General features: G+C 32.5%; 7 protein-coding genes across 7 annotated transcripts; 6 read left to right on the top strand and 1 right to left on the bottom strand.

Moving 5' to 3' along the window:
* Positions 1-37: 37 nt before the first annotated feature.
* HYPBUDRAFT_128293 (non-specific serine/threonine protein kinase) lies at positions 38-2,728 on the top strand (the record flags this gene model as incomplete). Its single annotated transcript, XM_020219391.1, has 2 exons — positions 38-1,695; positions 2,131-2,728. Coding segments are annotated over exons 1-2 (2,241 nt in total), but the record flags the coding sequence as incomplete, so codon positions are not given.
* A 907-nt stretch (positions 2,729-3,635) lies between these two features.
* Positions 3,636-4,996, top strand: HYPBUDRAFT_243394 (uncharacterized protein). The gene has a single exon (XM_020223313.1). The coding sequence runs from the start codon at positions 3,718-3,720 to the stop codon at positions 4,936-4,938; it is 1,221 nt and encodes a 406-aa protein (XP_020074590.1). The 5' UTR covers positions 3,636-3,717; the 3' UTR covers positions 4,939-4,996.
* Positions 4,997-5,052: 56 nt separating this feature from the next.
* Positions 5,053-6,687, bottom strand: HYPBUDRAFT_243390 (tetrahydrofolate synthase; the record flags this gene model as incomplete). The annotated part of the gene is made up of 2 exons (XM_020223312.1): positions 5,053-5,483; positions 5,523-6,687. 2 exons carry the CDS (start codon positions 6,685-6,687, stop codon positions 5,068-5,070), a joined length of 1,581 nt encoding a protein of 526 aa, XP_020074589.1. The 3' UTR covers positions 5,053-5,067.
* A 1,415-nt stretch (positions 6,688-8,102) lies between these two features.
* On the top strand, positions 8,103-8,654 carry HYPBUDRAFT_112961 (uncharacterized protein; the record flags this gene model as incomplete). Its single annotated transcript, XM_020218939.1, has 1 exon — positions 8,103-8,654. One exon carries the CDS (start codon positions 8,103-8,105, stop codon positions 8,652-8,654), a length of 552 nt encoding a protein of 183 aa, XP_020074588.1.
* A 109-nt stretch (positions 8,655-8,763) lies between these two features.
* Positions 8,764-9,093, top strand: HYPBUDRAFT_226404 (uncharacterized protein). Its single transcript, XM_020223117.1, has one exon. It carries the CDS (start codon positions 8,796-8,798, stop codon positions 9,033-9,035), a length of 240 nt encoding a protein of 79 aa, XP_020074587.1. The 5' UTR covers positions 8,764-8,795; the 3' UTR covers positions 9,036-9,093.
* A 144-nt stretch (positions 9,094-9,237) lies between these two features.
* On the top strand, positions 9,238-10,812 carry LYS22 (Lys22p; the record flags this gene model as incomplete). Its single annotated transcript, XM_020221732.1, has 1 exon — positions 9,238-10,812. A coding segment is annotated over one exon (1,134 nt), but the record flags the coding sequence as incomplete, so codon positions are not given.
* Positions 10,813-11,049: 237 nt separating this feature from the next.
* HYPBUDRAFT_113741 (zinc-binding dehydrogenase) lies at positions 11,050-12,090 on the top strand (the record flags this gene model as incomplete). Its single annotated transcript, XM_020218993.1, has 1 exon — positions 11,050-12,090. The coding sequence occupies one exon, from the start codon at positions 11,050-11,052 to the stop codon at positions 12,088-12,090; it is 1,041 nt and encodes a 346-aa protein (XP_020074585.1).
* Positions 12,091-12,093: the final 3 nt, after the last annotated feature.

Here is a 12,093-nt window from a genome sequence, read left to right as displayed (position 1 = left end):
AAGAAAATCGCGAAAGTGAAATAACTTCAACTTGACTCCAAGGACCAAGCATGAACGGGATTAGTCGAATAAATGATCAAAACCTGAAGGCCCAATTGGCAGCCCAGTTTAATGACTTCTATCTCCAAACAACATCATCCTCCATCAATCAAATCGGCAACTATAAAGTCATTGAGGAAATTGGTGAAGGAGCATTTGGCAAAGTCTACTTAGCAAATCATATCCTTCTTAACGTTAACGTTGTTTTAAAGTGTGGCTTGATCGATGATCCAAATATCGTAAGAGAAATATACTACCATCGTCAACTAAAACATAAAAATATCGTCAAGTTATATGAAATTATCAAAACGGAAAATCATTTATGGTTGGCCCTTGAATATTGTCAGGGAAATGAACTTTTCTACTACATTTATGAACAAAGACACTTGAATATCGATACGGTTAAAAAACTCTTCATCCAAATCTTAAATGGGATTAAATACGTTCATTCGCTTAACCTAAGTCATCGAGATTTGAAATTAGAAAATATACTATTGGCCGATAAACAGAAAACAATTGTTAAATTAACTGATTTTGGGTTTGTTAGAGAGTTTAATCCTTTGAAAAGACAATTTCTATCAACCATTTGTGGTACCACCGTTTATATGGCTCCAGAGTTATTGAAAAATGAAAAGTATTCCGGGTTTTCAATCGATATCTGGTCTCTTGGTATAATCTTATTCACGATGTTATACGGAGAAATGCCCTTTGATGAAGATGACGATTTGAAAACAAAATATAAAATCATTCACGATGACCCAGTCTATAAAGAAATCATCCCTCCCGATGCAATCAATTTATTGAAAAAAATCTTGTGTAAAGATCCTTATAAAAGACCAACCTTGAATGAAATCATTAATCACCCGTTCTTATCAGTGACTCAACCAATCGAAAAATCAAGACGGTCTTCCCTTTATAACGATTCCGAATCAATCATTTCAATTAATCAATATTATAATACTAATAAAATTCCTTTCCAATCCAAAATTGAACGTCATTTATTGAAAAAATTGGAAAAATTAAATATCAACATTGACTTCTTACAACAATCGGTTTTAAACGATGAAACTAATTCAATCACCGCTTTTTATGACTTATGTTTAACTCAAGAATTCAATAAAAAGAAAAAACGTTATTTAAAAGAGAAAAAATTACGTTATTATGAAGCTAAAAAATCATTGAAAAAATCAAGGAAAAAAGTTAAAAGTGCTTTATCCTTAAATGATCAAAATAATAATCAACCGTTGGAAAGAATCATTTCATCCTTGAGCTTAACTTCAACTAAAAATCATGACCAAAATACTCCTTCTTCAAATATGATTTCTTCTCCTCAGTCAATCGACGATCAAATGAAATTGAAAGAGAAAAGAAGAAGATCGGCTTCCGCTTCAATCATCAACTCCAACTCTTTTGCAAATTATCAAAATAAAGATTTGAAATCAGAAAATAATCCTCCTCAAATTAATATCGAACCTTCCAATGAAAGAGTCATTTCTTTCCACCAAGATGATGACGAAAAAAGAAGACCGTCAAATGTAACGGCTCTTAGTTCAATAGTTAGTGAAAATAAGAAAAAAAGAACTAAAAATAATAATATTCTAAATAAACTTCAATTTTGGAAACGTAATAGAAGAAATACTATTCATAACTTCGATGGTGAAAATAATTCACCAATTGATCAAAATCATTTACCAATTACAAGTTATAGCTTAAATCCTTCGTTAAATGAAAAATCTTCAAATAATTCTAAAAATTCTTTAATTCAAAATAAAAAATCAATGGAAAGCTTTGATGATAATGAAGAACCTTTAGAAATTAATATTAAACCTAAAAACTCTCCTCCCAATAGCTCAGAAAATAGAAAAAAACTTTCTTCTCCAAGCATTATTAAACCGGAAAATAAAAATTCTTCTTCAAATGATTTATTTGATGATGATACTTTTACAAAACCAAATAAAGATTCATCCTCTTCATTACAAAATGGGCATGACTCTCCTAGTTCTCCGATCCCAATAATTGAAACTAATGTTAATGGGAATCAAAATACCGTTATTGAATCTTCTCCTCATGATACTACCATTGATATAAAAGATGATATAACCCCCGATCTTAACGATACAATCAATGATAATGATTTAATGGTTAATACAAATACAAATAATACTTCAGCATTGGAATTCCAATCAAACTCTTCGGACTCTCCTAAAATTCAATCTCCTCCTAATCTGGAAAGCTATTATATCTCTTCTGGTAATAGACAAATGAGAACAAGACCATCTTCAGTTGTTTCTCAAGCAAGTCAAATAAGTCAGTTTAGTCAGCTTTCAACCATGTTATCTGAATCGGAATTAGATATTTTGGATGAAACCGATACTATGGATGAAGAATTTGATGATGATGAAGCTGCCTATGAATCATCTCTTAATATTTCTCAAAATGATTTTGCTCAACATCAAAGACAACTGTCGGCGAGCATGACCCCAACTTCAAGTATGAATATTACAAATAATAATAAGGCAAACATTAAAAAAAGACCAAGTTATAATAGACAATTATCATCTGATATTTCAATCGTTTCAACTTCAACTACCGCTACTGGTCAATTACAAAATGGTAAATCAAATCTGCATAGTAAAAAAATTTCCTTATCTCAAGTATCAAGTAATTCTTCTGAAGAGAGTCTGATCACTAATAATAACTCTGCTCCAAATGGGTTTTTCTTAAATTCAACTCCAATGATCCCCTTACCTCGAAATTCAAATGATTTGGATTCAACTTTATTACCCAGATCAAGCTCTCCAGAATTAACTAGAAATGGAATTTCTAATGGTGGAAGTAAAAACCTTAATCAATCACCATTTCCTCAAACAAAATCAAGAATAAATAGATCTATTTCACCAAATAATTCAAATAGTGGATCTCCAAAATCCTCAAAATCAAAAAGTTCATTAGCAAAACAAGTCGCTACTAGAAATTTCCCCTATCCGTTCTCTAACTCCTTTAATGGTAAGAGTAATAAAAATAGTAATTCCAGCATTAATGCCAATAATAGTGATGGCAAAAACAATAACGTTATTGGTGGTGCCTTAATTAGAAGATCCCATTCTCCACCACTACCTAATAAATTTAATAAATTGAAAACTAATAGAAATATAATGAAAAATTTGAATATCGGTGCTACAATCGATGAAAACCAAATCTCCTCGTCTAATCCAGCAGCATTCGAGCCGTCTAGCAACTCCGACTGGCAAGATAAATTCAATGGTACCACCAACACTGAAGCTGATGAAAAATTCCCCTTGTGGACTCACGGAAACTTCAATTCTAATGCTACGAGCTTCGGTTTCGGCCACCCTTCTCATTCTAACCATCCTGCCAGATTCAAGTCCGGCATTAATGACATCAACGAAGAAGAGGAAGATGAAGACTCGTGATTGTATATTAAATTTTGTATATTTTGTAATTCTAATAAAAGTTATACTGCAAAAAACAACTTACTGTGTACGGATCTTTTATAATGTGCAGGACGTTGTCAAAGAAAAAAAAAACTTGATGAACTCAACCTGAAAAATTTTATCTTTTGATTTCGAAGCACTACCGAAGTGAACAATAACTATTAAAGCCCATTATAGGATAGAAGAATAAGAGGATATAGGTTTGAGATATCTAGAGACAAAAATGGCTTCAGTTATAGTAGTGGACAGTGAATTTAAGGACTCAGTTTTGGAGTATGGACAAATAATTGATGGTATCAATAAGTCCTACGACTTTTCTGAAAGTTTAAAGACCTTTTTCAATAATGATGATATAAGTAATAAGAAGGAATTAAGTAAGAAAATTGCCGAGTCATCGTCTGCATCCAACTTAACCAAGTTAAGTGATAAAGAATTCGAACCAACTTACAATTTAATCATTTATCTTTTAACACAACTTGAAGAACCATTTACTTCTTATGAACAAATTTTCCATAAAGATAGTGTTATCATTAAAAACTTGATTGAATCGACCCCAACTGAAAAACCATCAATCAGAGATAGAAAAGCCATTAAATATACTACTATATTATCAATTTTCAATACTATTTTCAATTTTTTACCGGAAACTTCATCAACTAGAATTTTTATAATTGAATGTATTTTAAATGTTGTTGAAAAATCAAACGTTGAATTCACTTTTATTCAAGATTCAATTGGTAAAAATTTGGATAACTGGTTGAAAAATGCTAATGCTTCAGAATCTGAGATCAAATCAATTTTTTGGAAATTTATTACCTTAGATAAATTACACTCATTAAAATCTTTACAGTTAATTAAAGAATTTACTTCCAAGTATGCTCCTGATTTGAATGAATTATACGAATTGATCCAATTTGCTTTAAAATCTGAGACTGCTGATGTTTCTTTCTTAATTAATAATAATGTTTCTAAAGCTATTGCTGCAAATAAAAATGATGAATTGGTTAGTTTTTTCCAATCCTATGTTAAAGGTGATATAATTAAAACTGTTCCTTCAGCATTAAATCAATCATCTGAAGATATCTTGATAAAATCAAAAATTTTATCATTAGCAAGATTTTTCATTGAAAATGATAACAATAATAAAAACGTTTTCAAATATACTGATATTCCAAGTGATTTGGTTACTTCAAATCAAGATTTTGAAGAATTATTGATTACTTCAATCAAATCAGGTTTAATCGAAGGTAAATTAAATCAATTGGATGAATCTTTCCATTTAACTAAGGTTAAAAGATTTATTATTGCCGGTGATGAAGAAAATTTGGTTAAAAATTGGGAATACGTTAGACAAGCTTTAGTTGATTGGAGAATTGCCTTAGACAATCTTGATGAAATTGTTAATACTTCAAGAGAAGAAATTGTTTCTAACAATAGTAATTAGATATTCTCTACACTTGATCTCTTACGCTTAGTTTTAATTTAATAAATCATATTATAAGGAAATAAAGACATTAGTTAAACACGTAGTAATTAATAAATAAAGGGTAAAAGGGCTATGCAATATAGAAAGTTAATCTCTTTCATTATCTAACACAACAAGAAATCCACCTACCAAATGTAATGATCCACATACAAATACATTAACATCAGAAACATCATTGGTTAAACTTTTGATGAAATTAACACTGGTTTCAATATTTGGGAAAATATGTTTTCTTGAATCACTATTATTTGCTTGATCTAATTCGCTCCAAGATTGGGCCAAATCTTTTTGAACGGTTAGTTTATCAACCAATTCTTTTGAATTATTCAAAGAGACCAAATCACTATTATAATTACCATCAGACCAAGTAACATTAGTGGTAAAGATGACATGATCAAATTTAACCCCTTTCAAGATAATATTTTCATATAATTTCAGTAATAATTCTTTAGTGTTTTCTCTACTTTGTTGGTTAAACAATAAAATTTTCAAATCATTTCTGCCTGGAATTATTTTGGATGAACCTGATTTTTTCAATTTACTTTGTAATTTATCATCCATGCATTCTTTAAACCAGGATGATGAAACTTGAATTGACTCTAAAGTGTGAGCACCATCGATATACCAATCGATATTTTCAAAATTAGGTTTATTTGAAATTATTTGACATCTACCATCCCAATTAGCATTTTGTAAACCTTCAATAAAACGATCCGGTAAAACATCAACGTCAGTGCTTTCTAAATCAGGTAATTCATTTTGAGGAACACCTAACTTTGATAAATGAATTGAAGCCAATTTAGCAGCCAAGCTTGCATTTTGACGTTGAAATTTCCCAGCTAAACCTAACTTAATACTGGAAGGTAATAAATCTTCGTCAACAATATCTAAAGAGCTAACTCCAATTTCTTTAGCTCTTTGTTCAATGATTTTTAAAGATTCAGGGTATTCTAACTGGTTACTTACAACTGCAGGACAATTCTTCTTAAAAATCCCGGTTTTATTCCAAGTGATCGAATCGATGGTATTACCTAACATGAAAGTATGATCAATGCCTAAAGAGGAAATACCAGTGACGGTTGGATTTTGTACAATATTAGTGGAATCGTAAGTTCCCCCAACCCCTACTTCATAAATGGCGGTATCGACCCCTTCTGATAAGAAAACATGGAAGGACAAAATAGTCAAATACTTAAAGTACATGGGCTTCACTGTCTCGCAAGGTTGCAAACTAGGAAACTCATCAGGAGAAGAAGAAGTCGAGGATAATTTATCCCAAACTTCAAAGAAATATTTAGTAAATTTGGATTCATTAATTGGATTACCATTAATTCTAATTCTTTCTCTTACAGTTTTCAAATGAGGAGATGTAAATAACCCCAATTTGTTAATTGGGTTTGTCTTGATATTAGAGTTTTGATCGTTTGCATTAAACTTATACTGTTTTAATATCGATTCGGTAAATGCACAAGTTGATCCTTTACCTTTAGTACCGGTTACGTGGATTATGTTCAATTTGTCAAAGTCTCTTGTCTTGTACCCTAATCTTCTAATATATTCATGCACTTCATTTATAGATAATTCATTTCTATTAACATTGGGGCCCAATTTTTTCATCGCTTCAATTGAAGCAAAGTTTGATTGCAAAGAATTCAATGCATTGATTGCATCTTTATAGCTTCTAGCAGCCGGTTTCAAGATGCGCATGGGTAATTCAGGGTTTCCTTCGGTAGGTTCAGTCATGGATCAATAAAGTAATCTTTAGATCAATTTCAAATATTAAATAATTGAAACTTCAATAATACACCAACAACCACCTAAATGCTGCAGTTTTTCCACGCAGACGTTATTCAAAAACAAAAGGACACTGCCTAGGATGCAACTTGAGAAGAAAAATCAAGTAATTTGCTATGAATTATCAATCTTTGTCTTGAAATTGAATTAGAATACCCTAAATTTTTCGCTCCATAATGGCATTTTTCTTTTGTTCTCCGAAGACAATCCCCGGTGTACGGGTGCCGAAGCACATATCCACTCAGGAACGGGAGATGATTGAGTCATAAAAAAATTTTAATAGGAAAAAAGCGGATTAAATTGATATCAAAAACACATTTTGGAAACAACAGTTGTTCTTCAACATAGATATTCAACACAGAACAGCATCCAAGACCTTAGAGTTATTCAACGTCATCAACTGATCGAATAACGCACCATATATTTGTCCAATAACTCATGAAATTCATTTATAAACACTGACAAGATCATAATTTTTTAATTTTCCAAGTTTTTTTTTTTTTTTTATATAAGTTATTAATAACAAAAATGTATTATTAAGATTCCACGGGACTCTATATCGTGTTACTGTTGTCCAGTGTCGGCTTGTGTTGTTTATTATCGTTTATTAAATATTATTTTAAATTTAACTACTATCTGATTAATCTATTTGAAATCTGAAATTCATTGGTTAACAGATCCTCCTTAAACTTTCCCATTTTGCTTTTATTTTCAATTCCCCTTTGCCAGGTCCCCGACTAATAGAATAGTCCAATACCTGGATACTTTTTTTTATTTTATTTTGTTTTGTTTTTGTTTTATTGAGTGCAATGGTAACTTACGACGAACCATTTCCTAATTCCAATCCTGAATATACCAATAAGATGTCTAATGATGAATATTTCTATGGGGCTTCTGAAGGAAGCACCCATGGATTGGCTCCATCATCCGACTCGTCGAGATCAGCTTTCAATCCCAATACGTTTATGCACTTTAATTTAAAGCCAGCCATGGTCAATACCCAATCTACTGAAGAAGAAATCAAGTTGAGCGATTACATAATCGAAGATGTACCGTTACTTATGTCTGACGATGATGATCTAAGCGAAGATGAGGCCAAACTGAAGGCCAAAACCGATTCAGTCAAAGATAAGTCGGTTAGTGTCAAGCCATCAGATACGGCTGAAGAAGTTAAAAGATCCATGAAGTATGAAGTCGAGGCCCAAGCCAATGCGAATGGAGAAGAATCTGCTGTTGGCAGTCCAATGATGAATAATGAATGTTCACCGGTGTTAACTGCAGCCACTACTCCAGCCAATAGTTTTTCTGAGCCGATTAGTAAGCCTAAGATGAAAAAACTGGTGAAAACGAGTAAAAAAATTGAATCATTAACCAAGGCACAATTCCAATTTGAAAAGAAACAATTAATGACCATTGTTGTTAAATACATTTCAACAAAGATTGTTAATTCATTCCCACCTGAAAATCCTAGAAATATTAAATCGGACGAATTACCTCTTGATAAATTTTTATTAATATTGGTGAGTCGTTTACAATTATCAATAAGTAATTTCATGAAGGGAGTCATTTACCTCTTTCGTTATATGGATATAATTTATTTATTGAGGTATTTAAATCAATCTAATAATTTTGCTAATTATAATGAAATGGATTTTGAATTGAAAAAATTAATTGTTGGTTGTTTCAAGCTTACTCTTATCAGAGAACGTGTTTCCAAAAACTGGAATCAAGTGACTGGCTTATCTAATAATGAAATTAATCGGGTTGTTAAAACCATTGTTGGTAGATTAAATGGTAAATTATTGATTAAAGATATCGAATTGGTTAAATTGAAGCTGGAAATTTTCAGATTTGTCAAAATGGTTACCAATAGGATTTAATTTGTGTAATATATTTTCTTTACTTCTATATGTTCTAATAAATGTTTGTGATTTGTGACTGGTACGCTAGCCAATACACTAGTATATACCTTAAATGACTAATAAGCTGCAACTCAAAAAAAAAACCTCCGTACATATAATATGAGCAGCTACGGTAAGCGCACGCCCGGACAGTCAGGCTTACACCCGTGCACCAATGAGTCACGGTGCGCCGGTCTGTCAAGCAGGGCCATGCATCCGTACATCTCATGTGGCTATTGGCCTATGACTAATCTTACCCCATACTCAGCAGTCCAGCACCCAGTGGGCCAGGCAGTGGGAGTAGGAGATGGCAGCACAGTTGGCAGCACAGTTGGCAGCGCAGTTGGCAGTACAAGCTGACACCAGCAGCACAGCAGTAACCTAAGGACAGAAGGGTAGGGTCTTAGGCAGTGAGCAGTGAGTCATTGATAATCGGCTTTTCGAAAAGAAAGTAGGGACTCCTGCATAGATTGCTCCGGCCCATACAAAGGTCAGATAACAGATTACTCAGAGTAACGAAATTTCTGAAAAATTTTTCACGTTTGTCACGAATATATAAGAAGACGAAAATACCATTGAGTTGGAAACTTTCTTTCCTTTTGCAATAACGAAATAACAGACAAAATGGCACAACAAAATCCATACGGACCAAATCCATCAGATTTCTTATCTAACGTTACTAAATTCGAAGTCATCGAATCGACTTTAAGAGAAGGGGAACAATTTGCTAATGCATTTTTCACTACTGAAAAAAAAATTGAAATTGCTAAAGCCTTAGATGAATTTGGGGTTGACTATATTGAATTAACTTCACCAGTTGCTAGTGAACAAAGTAGAAAAGATTGTGAAGCAATCTGTAAATTAGGATTAAAATCCAAAATTTTAACTCATATTAGATGTCATATGGATGATGCTAGAGTTGCAGTTGAAACCGGGGTTGACGGGGTTGATGTTGTTATTGGAACCTCTCAATTCTTGAGACAATACAGTCATGGTAAAGATATGAATTATATTGCTCAATCGGCCATTGAAGTTATTGAATTTGTTAAATCTAAAGGTATTGAAATTAGATTTAGTAGTGAAGATTCTTTTAGATCAGATATTGTCGATTTATTAAACATTTATAAAACCGTTAGTAAAATCGGGGTTAATCGTGTTGGTATTGCTGATACTGTTGGTTGTGCTAATCCAAGACAAGTTTATGAATTAGTTAAAACTTTGAGATCAGTTGTTAGTTGTGATATTGAATGTCATTTCCATAACGATACTGGATGTGCCATTGCCAATGCTTATACTGCTTTAGAAGCCGGTGCCAAATTAATTGACGTTTCAGTTTTGGGGATTGGTGAAAGAAATGGTATTACTCCTTTGGGTGCCTTAATGGCAAGAATGATTACTGCTGATCGTGATTATGTTTTATCTAAATATAAATTACATAAATTAAGAGATTTAGAAAATTTAGTTGCTGATGCCGTTCAAGTTAACATTCCTTTCAATAATCCAATTACTGGGTTCTGTGCTTTCACTCACAAAGCGGGTATTCATGCTAAAGCTATCTTGGCCAATCCTTCGACTTATGAAATTTTAAATCCAAACGATTTCGGTTTATCAAGATATATTCATTTTGCTAATAGATTAACTGGTTGGAATGCTATTAAATCAAGAGTTGATCAATTGAAATTAAATTTAACTGATGATCAATGTAAAGAAGTTACTACCAAAATTAAAGTTCTTGGTGACGTTAGACAATTAAGTATCGATGATGTCGATTCCATAATTAGAGATTTCCATCAAGATTTAACCACTCCAGCTTTGAAAGCTCAACTCACTAATGATTCAGATGTTCCTGCTGTTGTTGGTGATGGTATTGATGAAGAACCAGCTACTAAGAAGCAAAAATCTGAATAAATTCCTCATTAATTAAGTCTTTATTCATGATTTTTTTGTTTTCTTAGTTGATCGAAAAAACTCATCTTATATTTATTTCTATATATTATTGCATAATTTATCAATCTTAATTCTATCTGATTATCAAATATCATGGATAGATTTGACATTAACTTTAATGGGGTCATGACATCAAAATTTACTTAAAAGATCAAAAAAAAAAAATTATTATTATTATTTAAAAGTTTCTACGTCTTTGAATATTCTCTTTAGTTCGTTTCCGTATATATATTGTTATATACTTGTCTTTTGTTTTAATTCAATTTGTAGATGGTGCTTAGTTGAAATGCGATCTGCTAAGAAAACTCCGGTTGAAACTCTCTCCACCTTGAAGAAAAAAAATGTATTTAAACCAGATATTTCCGTTATTAAAGAAAAACGTTTTTTTCATGGAAAACAACCTCGACATCGTTCTTATATATCGATTATGACTCTCCCATCTACTCAAACCGGATATGGTTTCCAACGTGGTAACAGAAAGCTTGTTAAGTATGAATCAATTCCAGTGAAACAGCCCGGAGATAACCAGGTTTTATTAAAAGTTGAAGCTGCTGGAATGTGTTCAAGTGATAATCATATATTGATCGCTCAAGAACAAGGAACTGCTGATGAATTCATCATGGGACATGAAATTGCTGGACAATTAGTTAATGTTGGATCTAAAATCGATACTAAAACGTATCCAATTGGAGGCAGATTTGCAATTTTCATTAGCAGAGCATGCGGAATTTGTAAGAATTGTCGTAAGGGGAAAGATAATCAATGTGTTGGACCGGGGAGTTCCCAGGGGTTTGGGATTACAACTGATGGGGGGTATCAGGAATATTTATTGGTGGATAATTTGAGATGTTTGGTTCCAATTCCTGATAATGTAAGTTATGAGATTGCAGCAGTGGCTACCGATTCAGTATTGACTCCATTCCACGCAATTTCCAAAGTTAGACATTTATTGGGACCAACCTCAAAAGTGTTGGTTGTTGGCTTGGGTGGTTTGGGATTGAATGCTGTGCAAATCTTAAAATCATTTGGTTGTTACGTTGTTGGTACCGACATCAAACAAGAGGTTGCGAAAGTTGCTATTGAGTCTGGAGCTAACGAATTCCATACCGATTTACATAAATCAAATATTGAGGAAAGCTCTTTTGATGTTAGTTTTGATTTTTGTGGATATGATGCTTCTCACAAAGTTTGCTCCGACTTTACCGCTAAAGGTGGTAAGATTATGATGGTTGGCTTAGGTAAAGCCAGAGTCAAGGTCCAACATTACCATTTAGCAAGACGTGAAATTGATTTAATTTATTCTTTTGGAGGTTATTCTCAAGAATTGAGTGAGGTTTTCCAGTGGATCTCCTTGGGCAAAATCAAACCAATTGCCACTCTTGCAGATATGTCGAAGTTACCCGAGTACTTGGACAAGTTGGGCAAAGGACAAGTTAGCGGACGGATGGTTTTTAAACCAAAGTTATAATGT

Source organism: Hyphopichia burtonii (assembly GCF_001661395.1).
Source record: "Hyphopichia burtonii NRRL Y-1933 unplaced genomic scaffold HYPBUscaffold_7, whole genome shotgun sequence".
NCBI classification, from domain to species: domain Eukaryota; kingdom Fungi; phylum Ascomycota; class Pichiomycetes; order Serinales; family Debaryomycetaceae; genus Hyphopichia; species Hyphopichia burtonii.
Note: the sequence above shows the minus strand (reverse complement) of the source record. Positions and strands in the feature narration are given on the sequence as shown.

Bases quoted from the DNA above. Each gene is read 5' to 3' on its own strand.
- HYPBUDRAFT_243394 (XM_020223313.1), top strand. From the start codon at position 3,718: ATGGCTTCAGTTATAGTAGTGGACAGTGAATTTAAGGACTCAGTTTTG.
- HYPBUDRAFT_226404 (XM_020223117.1), top strand. From the start codon at position 8,796: ATGAGCAGCTACGGTAAGCGCACGCCCGGACAGTCAGGCTTACACCCG.